A 15,720-nucleotide genomic window follows, 5' to 3' on the forward strand; every position below is an offset into this window, starting at 1 on the left:
AAAATCTCCCCTACAGCTTTAAACAAAGATTCCAGCATTTCCAATAGAGGTTTTATCCTCTCACACTCCATAAAACAGTGAAAAATGGTTTCTCTTATATTACAAAAAGGACATCCATCTCTAACATCTGAGTTATTAACAGATACAAAAGCATTAACTGCAATGATGCCATGTAAAACCCTCCATTGCATATCACCAGTACCCTTTTGTAACGGTGGCTTGTACAGTGCTCCTCATGCTGGCTTTACCTTGTCAGCAATGCCCAATTTTACCCTCCATGGAGTGTCTTTTCTATTTTTCAATTTATATTTATTCAACACCTTGACACACCCCTTATACAAGTCCTTCCCATTCACCTCATCCAAACCCACCTCCTCCAACCCTCTCAAATCCAGCAATAACGCCTTTCTTTCTGACTCTGGGATATTTGGTGTAATCCCTAGTCTTGGAAATGAGACGTCTACATCTTGTACTTTCTTCTTGTGGCTACTAAGCATACTCCATTCTTCCGCTGACAGAGCCTTCCTGCAGCTCCCCAGCATTTGTCCGACAATCCTTTCCGACCTCATCCCCAAATGTTCTGCCACCCGTCTTCCATCCATTAAGGCGGGCCCAGCCATGGCCATTAACTGTTTTAAGGTGATGATTTTCCCCTTCACCAGAATCTTGGAGAAATGTGGAACAGCTGCAGTTGTACAATCCAGTCTTGCCCCATACACCAGAGGTTCCTCCAACAGCCAATGCACTGACGCCGCTGAAGTTTGTCTGGACACCTTCATTATGCTCCACACTCTGAGAAGGCCTCTGTAAAACGGAGGTACTCCATCCCCTGAAAACTGGCTACTATCAACCAGAAATAAAGCCTTCTTTAAACCTAATCCTCCAACCCGCTGTAATACAAGACCTGCCACCCCTCTCCACACCACATTTTCCGATCCATAAAGCAACCTTTGAATAAACTGAAACCGGAAAGCAGCAGCCCTACTAGCAAGATGTACAAGACCTTGTCCCCCCTCCTCTTTTGACAAATACAAAACACTTTGTGGAACCAAGTGATATTTATTCCAAAAGAAATCCACAATAATTGCCTGTGTCTTAGCCAGAAGGCCAGATGTTGGTTCTAAAACTGACAACCGATGCCACAGTGCAGAGGCAATCACATTGTTAACTATAATAGTGCGCCCCCTATATGACATACGAGATAGTAACCAACGCCATCTCCTCATCCTCCCTTCCACCATTTCAACCACCCCACTCCAATTTTTTTCCATAGTCCCGTCATCTCCTAGGTACACTCCAAGATACTTAAAACCTCCCTTACACCATTCTAGCCCCCCTGGCAAAGCCATGATCCCTCCAGACCATTCTCCAATCTGTAAAGCACAACTCTTTTCCCAATTTACCTTTGCAGAGGATATTCCCCTAAAACGATCAACCATTAGACTCAAGCTATCCATCTCCGCTTGATTTTTCACTAACACAACTACATCATCAGCATAGGCTGAGAGACGAATAGGAGGAATATCCTCTGAAAAGTACACCCCTGCAATGCGACTTCTAATGCTATTTAGTAGTGGCTCCCTCTTTCTAATTTCACTAGGGCTAGTGAGCTCTTGTCCAACTGCTGATTTCAGACAATGAATAATTTTTCTTTGTCCATTCTTTTTCTCTAAACCAAAGAAAAATTTGGATGAGGCATCCATTTCAGATATTCCCTGAAACTTACTTCTCACCAATGCCCCCTGTGCTCTGATACTCAGCAGGTCTGCCAATGCAGCTTTTCTCCTCTTGAGGGCCGGAGTATGGCCTCGATCTCCTGTGGTCTCAACCAACGTCATGAGTTCCACTATTTCAAACTCTAGGGCTTTCATTGATCTGGTGATATCCTTGGTGACATTCCTCGTGTATTGATGACAAAATAGTTGAATCTGGATTTTCCCTATATCCCACCACTGTTGAAGGGATACAAAACTGGCCTTTTGAGACCTCCACCTCTCCCAGAAAAAACTGAAACAGTTCCTGAAGTGAGCATCACTCAATAAAGTTATATTAAAATGCCAGTATGCGCTTTTGGGTTTTACATCGTTAATGAACACCACCTCTGTTATTAAACAATGATCAGAAAATCCCACTGGGGTTATCACACTTGATTTACAGACCTGAGATTGATGCTCAAAAACATAAAACCTATCTAACCTGGCCATAGAGATGACGTTCTCTCTCACATGCGCCCAGGTGTACTGCCTTGTTCCTCCATGTTGACTCCGCCAAATATCACACATGTGTTACAATGAGGCGTTTTAAAAAAGCCCTTGAGGCTATATGAGGTTCTTGGTGATTTCTATCTAAATCGCTAACTGTGCAGTTAAAATCCCCAGCAATAAATAAATAATCTTCTTTGTTACATTTCACAATGGTATTTGATAATGTCTCTAAAAAACATACCCTCTCAACTGTCACCACTGGGGCATATACATTTATCAGACACAGTGATGTTTTCATACCTTGCTCTAACTTTTAATAACCTCCCCTCAACTACCTCTTCAACCTCATATGACAAAGGCAAAAAAAACTTTGAGAACAAGATAACCACACCCCCACCTTTTGAGGTTTTATGACTACACACCACTGTCCCCCCCCACTCCTGTTGCCACATAACTTCATTTTCCAAATTACTATGTGTTTCTTGTAGAAAATTTATGTCACTTCCCTTTCCCCTAATTAACTCATACACCATGGCTCTTTTTTTACCATCTCTTGCCCCATTTACGTTTAAAGAAGAAATCTTAAAACTGCTCATGGATGGAAAAAAAATACAGAGGAAGATACAGCCACCACATCTCTTTACAGAGTTAAAACTGCAACTCTCGTGACCACTTTCTTCAGTCTAGCAATTTCAGGGCTTTTCAAACTTCCCCCTGTAATTTTTGACATCAGAAACTTTGCTGATTCAATAAACAATTCATGTTCAGGGAAAAAATCAGTTACATTGTAATCCTGCATATATTTCTTCCCTTTTGTCAACTTCAGAAATTGACATATCTTCTCGATCCCATACCTCCCACCCCATTTATCTCACTATATTGTTGTGACGCGTCAGATGACTCACTCTCGCTATCCTCCCCAGAAGAAAACTCCACCATCTCTACAACTTGTTCATCTTCAACTGATTTATCAATCTCTACCTTTCTCTTAGAATTAGACCCTTCACCACCCCTTAAATTCTTCCTTTTACTCCTCGGTATTTTGAAAACATCCGCTTCCTTTTCCGTTATTTCAATCTCCTCTTGACCTCCAATTTCATTTTCCAGCACCACCTCAGCGACGGCAGTCGCAATCTCACCTACTGTTTCCCCTCCCTCTTTGTTCTGATTTACCACAATTGACCCCGTATCCACAATGCCTTCCTCTCCTACTTTTCCAACCACATCGGCCCACCTTCTCTCTTCCCCTGCACCCTTAGCATGTTCATCCCTTCGCGGTGGTGCGTTAGTTGCACCAGCACTAGAGCTACTACCAGGCTCAGCGCGCTCATTCTCGGGACAACTACGCACCAAATGCCCCTCTCTTCCACAGCCAAAGCATTTCATTGATTCAGTAGATGCATAGAAGACATAATCAAATCCATCAATCTTAAAACTGAACGCTAAATTCAGTTCATCTCCGTCCTTTTTAAAATCATATGCACTTGTCTCCTATGAGAAACGACATGTTTCAACAACGGAGATTTGCATCCAAAAAGAACCTTCTTTATTGTAGATACGATTTGACCATGGCAAGATAACTCTCGCTCCAACACTTCATCTCTAACAAATGGTGGCACGTTAGAAAGTATAACTTTCTTCGCCGGATTCATAAGCGGAAATACCGGCGTCTGTGTCTCCCGCAACACAACACCCCTCTCAGCTATCTTATTCACCTTTTCAATTGAATCTAAGAATATCACTACAGCGCTATTCATCCTTGAGGCTGATTTGATGCTATCATACCCAATGATAGCACCCACAGCCAAGCTACATTCTTCTACTGAACACCCGGCCGCAGCAGGAATCTTTACTCCATGCCTCCGACTAAGTTTTTCAAACTCTACACTTCCGCGAGTGGCCATTGCAACCAGCCCCACCCGCTGGTTGTGCCCTCGCGAAAAACCAACCTCAAAGATCCCACCACCCCTATACGTGCTTAGTGATAGTTAAACAATATACCCTTAAAACAACTAATCAATATATTTATATATATACATACCAAAACCCAATAGAGTGAAAAGAAATTCCATTCGCTCTCACAATCACTCCTGCTTGACGACTCACTCCCAGCATGCACTCCGACGAGAGAGAGAGAGAGAGAGAGAGAGAGAGAGAGAGAGAGAGAGAGAGAGAGAGAGAGAGAGAGAGAGGGAGAGTGAGAGAGTGAGAGAGTAAGGGGAGCGGGGAGAGTGAGAGAGAGAGAGCGAGAGAGAGAAAGGGGAGCGGGGAGAGTGAGAGAGTGAGAGAGGGAGAGAGAGAGAGAGATGGGGAGCGGGAGCACGGAAAGTGAGAGGGAGAAAGATGGGGGAGTAGGCAAGGGGGAGAGAGAGAGATGGGGGAGTAGGCAAGGGGGAGAGAGAGAGATGGGGAGCGTGGAAAGTGAGCGAGAGAGAGAGCATGGCTTAAATATCTTATGTTGATCCCATATATCTTATTTTGAAGTTGACAAACTAAACTGTCTGCTGGGTACCTGCAGGTGTAGCGCTCCTTGCCTTAGCGGAGGATGGCGTCGGAGAGGGAGGGCGGCGGAGAGAGAGGGCGGCAGAGAGGAAGGGCGGCGGAGAGTGGAAGTTGACAAATTAAACTGTCTGGTGGGTACCTACCTGCAGGTGTAACGCAGAGGATCCTTGCCTTTGCAGAGGATGGCGTCGGAGAGGAGGGCGGCGGAGAAGGAGGGTGGGTACCTACCTGCAGGTGCGGAGAGGGAGGGGGCAGAGGAGGGGTGGGTACCTACCTGGGTGTAACGCTCCTTGCCTTTGGGAGGGAGGGGGAGGCAGAGAGGGAGGGCGGCGAGAGGGGAGGGCGGAAGTTGACAAATTAAACTGTCTGGTGGGTACCTACCTGCAGGTGTAACGCTCCTTGCCTTTGCGGAGGATGGCGTCAGAGAGGGAGGGCGGCGGAGAGGGAGGGCGGCGAGCGGAAGTTGACAAATTAAACTGTCTGGTGGGTACCTACCTGCAGGTGTAATGCTCCTTGCCTTTGCGGAGGATGGCGTCAGAGAGGGAGGGCGGCGGAGAGGGAGGGCGGCGAGCGGAAGTTGCCTTTGCGGAGGATGGCGTCAGAGAGGGAGGGCGGCAGTGAGGGAGGGCGGTGGAGATGGAGGGCGGCGGAGAGGGAGGGCGGCGAGCGGACGTTGAAGAGTGGGTGGGCCGAGTGCTGCAGCAAGTTGGGCGAAGCATCCAGTTTGAGCGTGCCAAAGCTCTCCAGCTTCTCCGTCATGCTCTCCATGGCTGACATCTGAGGTAAAGAAGGTGTACCATGGTAAAGATACTGTAGCTGTAGATAGGGGAAAATGTACAATCACGTTTTAACTGTTTCTCAACAAATCAACAAATTGTATTTGTCACATGCGCCAAATCCAACAGGTGTAGACCTTACAGTGAAATGCTTACTTACCTTAACCAACAATGCAGTTCAAGAAATATATTGAAGAAAATATGTACTAAATAAACTAAAGTAAAAATAAAATAGAAAGTAACAATAAAATAACAATAACGAGGCTATATACAGGGGGCCTGGTACCGAGTAAATGTGTGGGGGTACAGGTTAGTCGAGGTAATTTGTACATGTAGGTAAGGGTAAAGTGACTGCATAAATAATAAACAGCAGTGTAAAAAGAAGGGGGGCAGTTTACAACGCAACTATGGGTATTCAGACATGGTCCCTGTGTGTGTGTGCGTGTGTGTGTGTGTGTGTGTGTGTACCTGTGGATGGAAGAGAAGCGAATTGGCCCTCAGGAACTTCTCCTTCAAAGCTCCTACAGGGTCCAGTAACTTCCTCTTTTCCACCCTGCTGGACAGCAAGGACAAGGGTTACGTATGAAGGTCAGAGGTCAACTGTGGTCTACTTCACACAATACATTCCCATGTTCCAATATAATATCATTGCTGTGGGTGCGTGTCGGTGGCAGGGAAGTCAGGAAAAGGAACTCGGTAAAAACGGAGTCGTTTAATAAGTGCTCATAAAACTCCAAAAACCTAAATATACAAACAAATATAAGTGGGTACAAAACCCGTCGCACACCGACACATGACTTGCACATAACATACAATAAAACAATCTCCGACAAGGACATGAGGGGAAGCAGAGGGTTAAATACACAACATGTAATTGATGGGATTGGAACCAGGTTTGAAGGAAGACAAGACAAATCCAATGGAAAATGAAAAATGGATCAGTGATGGCTAGAAGGTCGGTGACGTCGACCTCTGAACAAGTCGTGACAATCATTATAATATTGATAATGAAATGTGCCACTAATCATACACTTTTGATCCAAGGCAACTTACAGTTAAGGGCACAGTGAGTTCATACATTTTTAATATGTGTATGTGATCCCTGTGGGGATTGAACCTATAACCTTGACCAATGACTACTATGCACTTGGTGGTGTTCTTGTGTGGACATTGGAACATAGCCCTTTTCTCTTATTTCATGATTGAAAAAGTTCAGTCTGAACACTGACATAGAGATTTGGAAATATTATATTAATATTGTATGTATAGTGGGGCCTGAAATTATTGACACCATTGATAAAGAAAAGGAAAAATAATAATAATTATTTGCCCTCAGAACAGGCTCAATTCATCAGGGTAGGGACACTACAAGGTGTCGAAAGCATTCCACAGGGATGCTGGCCAATGTTGATTCCAATGCTTCCCACAGTTGTGTCAAGTTGGCTGGATGTCCTACTGCCATACCCCCATACCCCGTTCAAAGGCACTTCAATATTTTGCCTTTCCCATTCACCCTCTGAATGGCACACATACACAATCCATGTCTCAGTTGTCTCAAGACTTACAAATCCTTCTTTAACCTGTCCCCTCCCCTTTCACTTGGATTCACCTGGTCAGTCTGTCATGGAAAGAGTGGGTGATGTGACTTTTTTCTCCATACTCAGCGTACATTGTATCCTAAAAATATGGGAAATGACTTTATACTAATAGATTTGCACAGAGAAAGGGATCTTGTTTAAAGGGAAATTTCACACGCTAATTTGGCCTCATTTTTGGGGGGCATGCTGGGAACTGCACCTGCTGATTTCACCTAGTTTTTACTTGTCTTGCTTCTCAAGACATTCCGGCGGCCATGACAGGAGCCAAACGTGAGTTGGCTTGGGGGTGTGGTTTGATGTAGGTGTTTCTTGGGTGTGTCCTTGTCACCACCAAGACCCACATCCGTCAGAGCCTTGCCCGCAGCTGTTCCCCCCCACTCAATCACAACAAACACACCTCAGGTTGAGTTCAATAACTACAGGGCAGATGTATGGTGAGATGCCGGAGGAAGCTTTGCATAGGTCAGTAGTCTACAAGGTAATATAAGAAGAATGCAATTGATGAGTTAATGTAGATATTCTAAACTAAGTGTTTTGATCATCTTCAAATGTAGTAACAGGTCGATGTAGAATGAACCCTTTACATCCCATGTCAAACTCACTCCACAGTGGACTCAGTGTCTGGGGTTTTTCGCTCTGCACCTTGGTACTTGATTGATGAATTAAGGTCACTAATTAGTAAAGAACTCCACTCACCTGGTTGTCTGGGTCTTAATTGAAAGGACTAAACTAGAACCTGCAGACACTAGGCCCTCATGGAATGAGTTTGACACCCCTGCTTTACATTATACCATAGAATCAGTGTTCTGCTAATATAACAATGTGAACCTTTCACATTTCATTGTCATTCCCAGCCGATACAGATACTGTGTCTATCTGCATTTTGTCTGGTGGTAATGGGGCTACCTTGGCTAACATGTCCGAGTGGTCATATCTCCCTGTGCGGTGTCTTGTGTACAATAGGATTTTCCTGATCTGGGTGAGGAATACACAGGGTTTCTCTCTCCCCATATTTACTGATACCATTCAATTCAATCATATAAAAAGTAAAAGTTGTGTCTAGTCAAATTTTAATGTTGAGTGCCAGGTCCCTCTCTATTCAGAGACATCAGTATCAGGCCCATCTGTCAGTCTGGACTTCATCACATCATCTTGCAAGTCTCCATGTGCTGCTCCATAGATGCATCTGTGAACACATACACATGTAGTCACTGTTATATTACCAATGTCAGTTAGGAAAGGTGATATCTGACAAAGAAACATATACTATGTTGAAGATTGAACAGGTCAGACTAAACCTACCTAACTCTGGTCTACCCATCGGCGACCGTTGGTGAGCAAACAAGAGGTGAGGCCTTTACGGCGCCATATTGATAGGTACGGCAGTGTAGATCAGCTCCTGGCCTCTCAAAGATACGGGTCGGCCAAACACAAACAGAGCACTGACTACCTGATCACTGGTGGTTATCATTAGCATGGTGGAACCAACCTGATCACTGGTGGTTATGATTAGCACGGTGGAACCAATCTGATTACTGGTGGTTATGATTAGCACGGTGGAACCAACCTGATCGCTGGTGGTTATGATTATCACGCTGGAACCAACCTGATCGCTGGTGGTTATGATTAGCACGCTGGAACCAACCTGATCGCTGTATTCACAGTTCTATTTCACTTCAGATATCATGATATGCATACACAGGCATACACACATAAATCATGCTGGTTCCAAGAGGCTAGGTTATCAAGGTGAATTGGGACAAAACTCGAACATGTTTTGACCTTTGACCAGGTAAAATGTCACCAACCTGATTCAAGTGTCCTCCCTGTTCTGTTTTATAGGAATGCTCACAGCGAGGGGATGTCTGTGTGATGCTGAGGGTCCCCTTGCTGGTCTTCTCTATGTTGCATGTTCTGCTGCAAACTGGCAATATCTCAAACAACTGCAGCAGGCAATCCTCATAAACAATGTCCTTTATCTTATGAGGTAGTGTTGACTGGGAGGGCCTGTGACATGGTGATACAATAGACAGCAATGTGGTAAATTACAGTCTGTTATAAACAAAGCACAAAGCTTTTGAATATGCAATTCACAAGCAAAATGACAACTACTTGGCTGGGTAATGACCCTACTAGTTTATCACACTGGGTATTTTTTAGACAACTTTTCACAAAACACACTTTACCATTGTCGATGAAGCCTTCTGTGTCATCAGGGCAGTAACTCAAGATAATTCGAGGTAGTCACTAGTTACCACAGCAAATGTCATAAAGGCTGCCTATTTCTATAATTTATCTTCTTAAAATGTGATTTAAAATATAACCATAATCACACTGCTATCCTTATGCCTAACCCTAGACTTACATTAAGACCAAAAAGCTCATTTTTGTTTTCATACATTTTACGATATAGCCAGTTCTGTCTTTGGGGATGTGGTAACTAGTGGAAAGCCAAATGATATGCTTTACAGACTGTAGCTCCAGATTGGATTAGATTCAGGCCGCTGACGCCGTAATGGTTATTTGTTCACTGTATTAGTCAGACTTACATGCTGACCAGACTGCTTGTGTTAATGTTGAGTCTGTCCATCCACACCAGACGCGATCTGGACACTCAGTTTGACAAACTATCTCTGAACCAATTATATTAATTTGTGGACAGTTCAAAAAGCATTAAACATGTATGGCAATTTAGCTAGCTAGCCTGCTGTTGCTAGCAAATATTTCCTGGAATATAAACATTGGGTTGTTCTTTTACATAAAATGCACAAGGTCCTCTACTCAATGAATACACAGATAAAAGGGTAAACCGAGTTTGTTTCCAGTAATCTCTCCTCCTTCAGGCTTCTTCTTCTTCTTTGGACTTTATTTGGCAGTTGCTAACCAACTTTAAGGTGCATTACCACCACCAACTGGACTGGAGTGTGGACCTCAGTTCATCTTTCAATCACCCACGTGGTTATATGCTCCTAACAACCAATGAGGAGATGGTATATGCTCCTAAAAACCAATGAGGGGATGGGAGAGGCAGGACTTGCACAGCATCAAGCATCACAAATAGAACTAAGTTCTATTTTAGCACCTGGCCACACAGACGCTCGCGACCAGTGTGGATGCAATGATTGACTAACATGTATGTGTACATTTATTTTGCAATGCTCGCGCATGCGTCACCAGCGGTGTGGTCAGCATGTTAGACATGGGTTAGTTACCACTATAGCTGCATCCATTATTTAGTCTTGCCCTAGACAATATAGAATACACTTGTATGAGTTACGAACTAATTGCAAATCCAACTTGTAGGCTAACGTTAGCTAGCTAGCCTGCCTCACGACGCTAGCTTTAAAAAAATTATAACGTTACATAACCAGCAGTATCTAGACTATACAATCGTATGAGCTATGACCTAACTAAATTGTAGAGGTAGCTAGCTAGTTAGCTACGCTAATGTTATCTAGTCTGTTTTGCTAGCTAACATTAGCTAGACTGCCTCGCTAGCTAACAATAGCTCGCCTGCCTCACTTTATCAAGAGATGGCTACCTAGCTACATAATCAGTAATAACGTTATCTAACATTGTTAGCTAAATTATACCAGAGAGGTATATATATTTCAGTGTCTCTGGTTATACTCACCACCACCGGCCGTTGCACACCAAGCTAGCATTACTGGTGCAGACAGTTGTGGACAGACAAACTCCAAGCATCTATTCCGACCGCATACTAGGGTCCTTCGGCAGGGCATGCTAACCATAGATCTTTGGCTGTGGAGGCATGGTCAATCCGTATAGGCCCTGTGATCCTTTGAGCGCATTGGGGGCGATGAAGCCCCATTCAATGACGGGAAGCAAAGTGGTCGAAGGGGCGATGAAGCCCCATTCAAAGACGGGAAGCAAAGTGGTCGAAGGGGCGATATGCACGTGGAGCTTGGCAAAAGGGTGCATGATTTGTTGACATAATTGTAATCCAAACCCAACCTTCATTTATTCGTTATCACGCACTGGGGTTTCAGTTTCAAATTCTGTTTTAGACGATACTGACTTTATGTCAAAAATGTTCCTATTTACACTTTGTTCTCAATTTTGACACTGTAATAAATGATAACGGCACTGAGCCTATTTCTAAAATGTTTTATGAGTTGGAGAACACATTGGGAGGGATGTTCCTGCATGCAGAATCCTTCTAGATCCTTGACATCCTTCATCTGAGTTTATGGACGGCCCTCTTCAATTCAATTAACAGGTTTTCAATGAGACTGAGATGACCAATGGCACAATTTAGATTTTGTGGCCAATGAACCATTTCTTTGTAGATTTTCCTGTGTGCTTGGGGCTATTGTCTTGCTGGAACATCCACTTGTGGCCACATTTCAGCCTCCTGGCAGAGCCAACCAGGTTTTTGTTTACAATATCCTGGTACTGGGCAAAGTTCATGATGCCGTTGACCTTAACAAGGGCCCTAGGTCCAGTGGAAGCCCCATAACATCAAAGATCCACCACCATATTTTACAGTAGGTTTGGGGTTATTTTCTGCTCATGCATTCTCATTTCTACGCCAAACCCACCTTTGGTGTGCATGGTCAAAGAGCTCTATTTTCATGTCATCCCCAAAAGATGTCAACGACTGGAGTTTGCTAAATGGCATTGGCACTTGGATTGCAACCTGTGCTTTGGGCAAATGACATGAAAATGGGTCTCTTTGGTCACGCACACCAGTGGTGGGTTTAGCGTCAATAAAAATGTATGACCAAAAACTAACCCCCTACCTACTGTGAAATATAGTTGTGGATCTTTGATGTTATGGGGATATTTCGCTTTCACTGGTCCTGAGGTCCTCATGAACTTCACCCAATATCCGGAGAGCCAAAAACCTGGTTGCCTCTGCCAGGAGTCTGAAACTTGGCCAAAAGGGGATCTTTCAGCAAGACAATAACCTCAAGCCCACATCAGAATCATCAAATATGTCGTTAATTGGCCACAAAATCCACATTTTGCAATGGCCATCGCAGTCTCCTGTGGTTTGAATTGAAGAGGTCAGTACATAAGTGCATACGAAGGATATCAAGGATCTGGAAGGATTCTGTATGGACGAAGATCCCTCCCAATGTGTTCTCCAATCTCATAAAACATTTGAGGAAAAAAGCTCAGTGCCGTTAGTGTCGCAAGGTTAGGTATTGAAATGTATTTTGACCCCTACCTTTTTGAGATTTTTTTTGTTGCTCAAAATCTCTTTCTCCGAGAAAATGTATTAGTATAAATAATATATTTTCCTCCATTTTTTAGCATACAAACTCAATAAAGATGAGCAGATATGACTGTATAAAATGAATAATGCAAATACTGAGATAAACTGAACAAAAATATAAACGCAACATCCCACAATTTCAATGATTTTACAGAGTGAATACAAGGAAATCAGTCAATTGAAATTCCTTAAGCTAAAGGATTAATCTATTAATTTTACCTGACTGGGCAGGGCGCAGCCTTGGGTGGGCCTGTTAGGGCATAGGCCCACCCACTTGGGAAACAGGCCCACGGACTGGGAAGCCAGACCAGCCAATCAGAATTGGTTTTTCCCCACAAAAGGGCTTTATTAAAGACAGAAATACTCCTCAGTAAGCCCAACTACCCCCTTTTTCTCCCCAATTTAGTGATTACGATCTTGTCTCGTCGCTGCAACTCCCCAACGAGCTCGGGAGAGGCGAAGGTCGAGTCATGCGTCCTCTGAAACATGACCCGCCAAATCGCACTTCTTAACACCTGCCTGCTTAACCCGGAAGCCAGCTGCACCAATGTGTCGCAGGAAACACTGCTCAACTGACGACCGTAGTCAGCCTACAAGTGCCCGGCTCACCACAAGGAGTTGCTAGAGCGCAATGACCCAAGCCCCACTGGCACAGAATTTGTGAGAATTAAGCTTTTTGTGTGTATGGAACGTTTCTGGGATCTTATATTTAAGCTCATGAAACATGGGACCAACACTTTACATGTTGCGTTCATATTTTTGTTCAGTTTATCTCAGTATTTGCATTATTCATTTTATACAGTCATATCTGCTCATCTTTATTGAGTTTGTCAATAGTTCCGGACCCTGCTGTATATTGTGTATATATAGCCTGCATATTGAATATAGGTTCTAACATGAGTGTCAACTTCAGTTGCTTATCTAGATACAGTGTCTGGTGAGGACTCTGGTCTCCTTGGGGCTGAAATACCTGTATATTGGGTCCATGAAGAAGGCAGAGGGCTTGATGTAATGCAGGGAGGGCTGCTGCTGGGGCGGCTGGGCCAGGGGCTGCTGGTGCTGTGACAGCAGGGGCTGGTGGAGGGGGTGGCCCTGGGGGTGCAGGGTGTGTTGGTGCGGGTGGCTGCCGGGGTGCTCCTCCTTGCATTGGTTCTTGCGGCTGGACGGCTGCTCAGGGGCCACCACCCCGTTGTGCACATCCCATCTGTGGCTGCTGATGCTGAGGTCCAGTGGCTGCTCCTCATCCCCCAGGAGAAGGAGGGGGGTGTTGCTGCTACCGCTGGGTGGGGTCAACTTGGCGGGGGCCGGCAGTTTTGGTTTGGTCTTCTTTGGCTTGGTGGTGAGGTCAAAGGGCGATGGCTCTTCAGTGCGAGGGACAGCCATTTTGTGGGGTGGCGGATGTTGCACACGAGGCGACTTGGGCTCAGCCTTGAAGAACATGCCGGGTTTGAGGGCACCGGCCCGCTCGGTGAAGGGGTAGAGGGAGTGAGGGAAGTTGGGCAGGAACTGGAAAGGGAACATCGAATGGCAGGGCATTGAGCCCATATTCTTCTCTTGCAGGCCCATGAGCGCAGGGCCAAAGTACTTCTCGGCGATGGAAGCGATGGCCTTGATGGAGTCGGTGGCAGCGGTGGCCCCTGTGGGGGGCAGTGCCTGCTCGTCCGGATGCGGAAAGAAGGAGTGCTGGGAGGCGACCGAGAGGAAGGGGGGCTGCTCGCAAGCCAGGTTGAACGAGCTGGACACCGCCGACACTGAGCTGCTGCTCACGTTGTCCGGCCGCCCATCCTGACTGATCCTATCTGTCCCCACCACCCCTCCAACGCCTGCCTCCTTCCTTCTCTTTGTGCCGCTGACCCGCTCCCGTTGTTCCCGCTCACTCTCAGCGTCGCTGTCTAACTCTGAACACAAGGCGGTGCCGGTGGTGGTGTCTAGGTCGGTGCCGCTGGTGGCGTTGACTTCCTCCAGGTCGCTGCCGTCCGACACCTCCGACATCTTGGCTTTGGCCTTGACTTCTCTGTATGCCAGCTCCAGCCTCTCTTTGTCCTCCCTCTCCTGACTGCTGAGGAGACTATTTCCTCCGTTGTTGTTTTTGATGGAGTTGATCAGAGACAGTGGAGTCCCGTCCAGGGGGCTGTGAGGCAGCTTGCCCTCCTGGCTCCCACCGTTGTTACTGTTCTTGCCCAGGGAGCTCTTCAGAAAGGGGCTGGGGGGCAGTAAGGGCGGTCGGGGGTAGAGCGAGGGGACGAAGAGATCCGGGAAGCCATGGGAGAGCGAGGGGAAGCCATGCGGCCTGGGGGAGAAGGATAGGCTGGCGTGAAGATGGGGCCGGGAGGGGAAGTAGTCAGGGAAGGCCAGACCTGAGTGGTTGAGTCCCGGATGGTGGTGGTGGGGATGGGACCTGGACTTGGCCAGGATAGGGTTGCTCATAGGGATGCCGGGGTTCTTGCCCTCACAAAAACGCTGGTGCTTGTTGAGGGAGGAAGTAGTGCTGAACATCTGGCCACAGTCTTTGCACTTGATCTGGGTGCGGCAGTCGGCGTGCATGCGCTTGTGGCGGCACAGGTTGGAGAACTGCGTGTAGGACTTGTGGCACACCTCGCCTGGGGAGACACACAGCCCACATGGGCCTGGTTAAGCCCATTTAAACACTGTCACTAACTCAGAGTACCAAGTTAACAGTCAACACAGATACAACACTACTTAGAAATAATATACACTGTGTACAAAACATAAAGATCACTTTCCTAATATTGAGCTGCACCCCCCTGTGTGCTTAGTGTGCAAAGAGAGCATCGTTGTCTTGAAAGAGTACATCTTATCCCGACACTTCCAGACAAAGCATGCAGAGAAATATAAGAATATATCTTCTGAGCAGAGGGCAAGTGCATCGAAAGAGTTGCTTTCTCAGTTGCAAAAGCAGCAAGAACTTTTCATAAAACTGCTTTCAGGAAACAACAGAATTACGAGAGCTAGCTATGTAATGTCCAACAAAATTGCTAAACATATCAACCCATTCGATGAAGGCAAATTTATTAAAGAATGTTAAATTGACTCTGCAGAAATACTTTGCCCCGATAAGAAAGAGCTGTTTGAAAATGTTTCCCTATCAAGACGAACAGTGACACGGCGTGTTGAGGATATCGCAGAGATTATGGAACATCAGTTGAAAGACAAGTTGAAGGATTTCACCTATTTCTCCTTGGCCCTGGATGAGAGCCAGTGATGTACGTGACACGGCACAGTTGTTGATATTCTTACGAGGCATAACCCCAGACTTTGAAATAGCAGAGGAGCTGGCTTCAGTGCAGTCAATGAAGAGCACAACCACAGGGAAACATTTATTGGAGGAGGTTAATGTGTGGCAAAGCTAGGAATGAGTTTTGTAAAGTTATCCACTG

At 45.5% G+C, this 15,720-nt stretch overlaps 1 protein-coding gene across 1 annotated transcript in view; it reads right to left on the reverse strand.

Moving 5' to 3' along the window:
• Positions 1 to 5,285: 5,285 nt before the first annotated feature.
• Positions 5,286 to 15,720, reverse strand: part of LOC112247400 (histone-lysine N-methyltransferase PRDM16-like) — a gene marked incomplete at its 3' end in the record, with an annotated part of 390,390 nt that continues 379,955 nt past the window's right edge. The window contains exons 9-11 of the mRNA XM_024416152.2: positions 13,293 to 14,922; positions 5,951 to 6,038; positions 5,286 to 5,483 (exon numbers count right to left, since the gene is read on the reverse strand). Of these exons, the coding sequence (XP_024271920.2) occupies positions 5,286 to 5,483; positions 5,951 to 6,038; positions 13,293 to 14,922 (1,916 nt within the window). The remainder of the gene's footprint in view (positions 5,484 to 5,950; positions 6,039 to 13,292; positions 14,923 to 15,720) is intronic.

This window comes from Oncorhynchus tshawytscha, linkage group LG22 (genome assembly GCF_018296145.1).
Source record: "Oncorhynchus tshawytscha isolate Ot180627B linkage group LG22, Otsh_v2.0, whole genome shotgun sequence".
Lineage (NCBI taxonomy): Eukaryota > Metazoa > Chordata > Actinopteri > Salmoniformes > Salmonidae > Oncorhynchus > Oncorhynchus tshawytscha.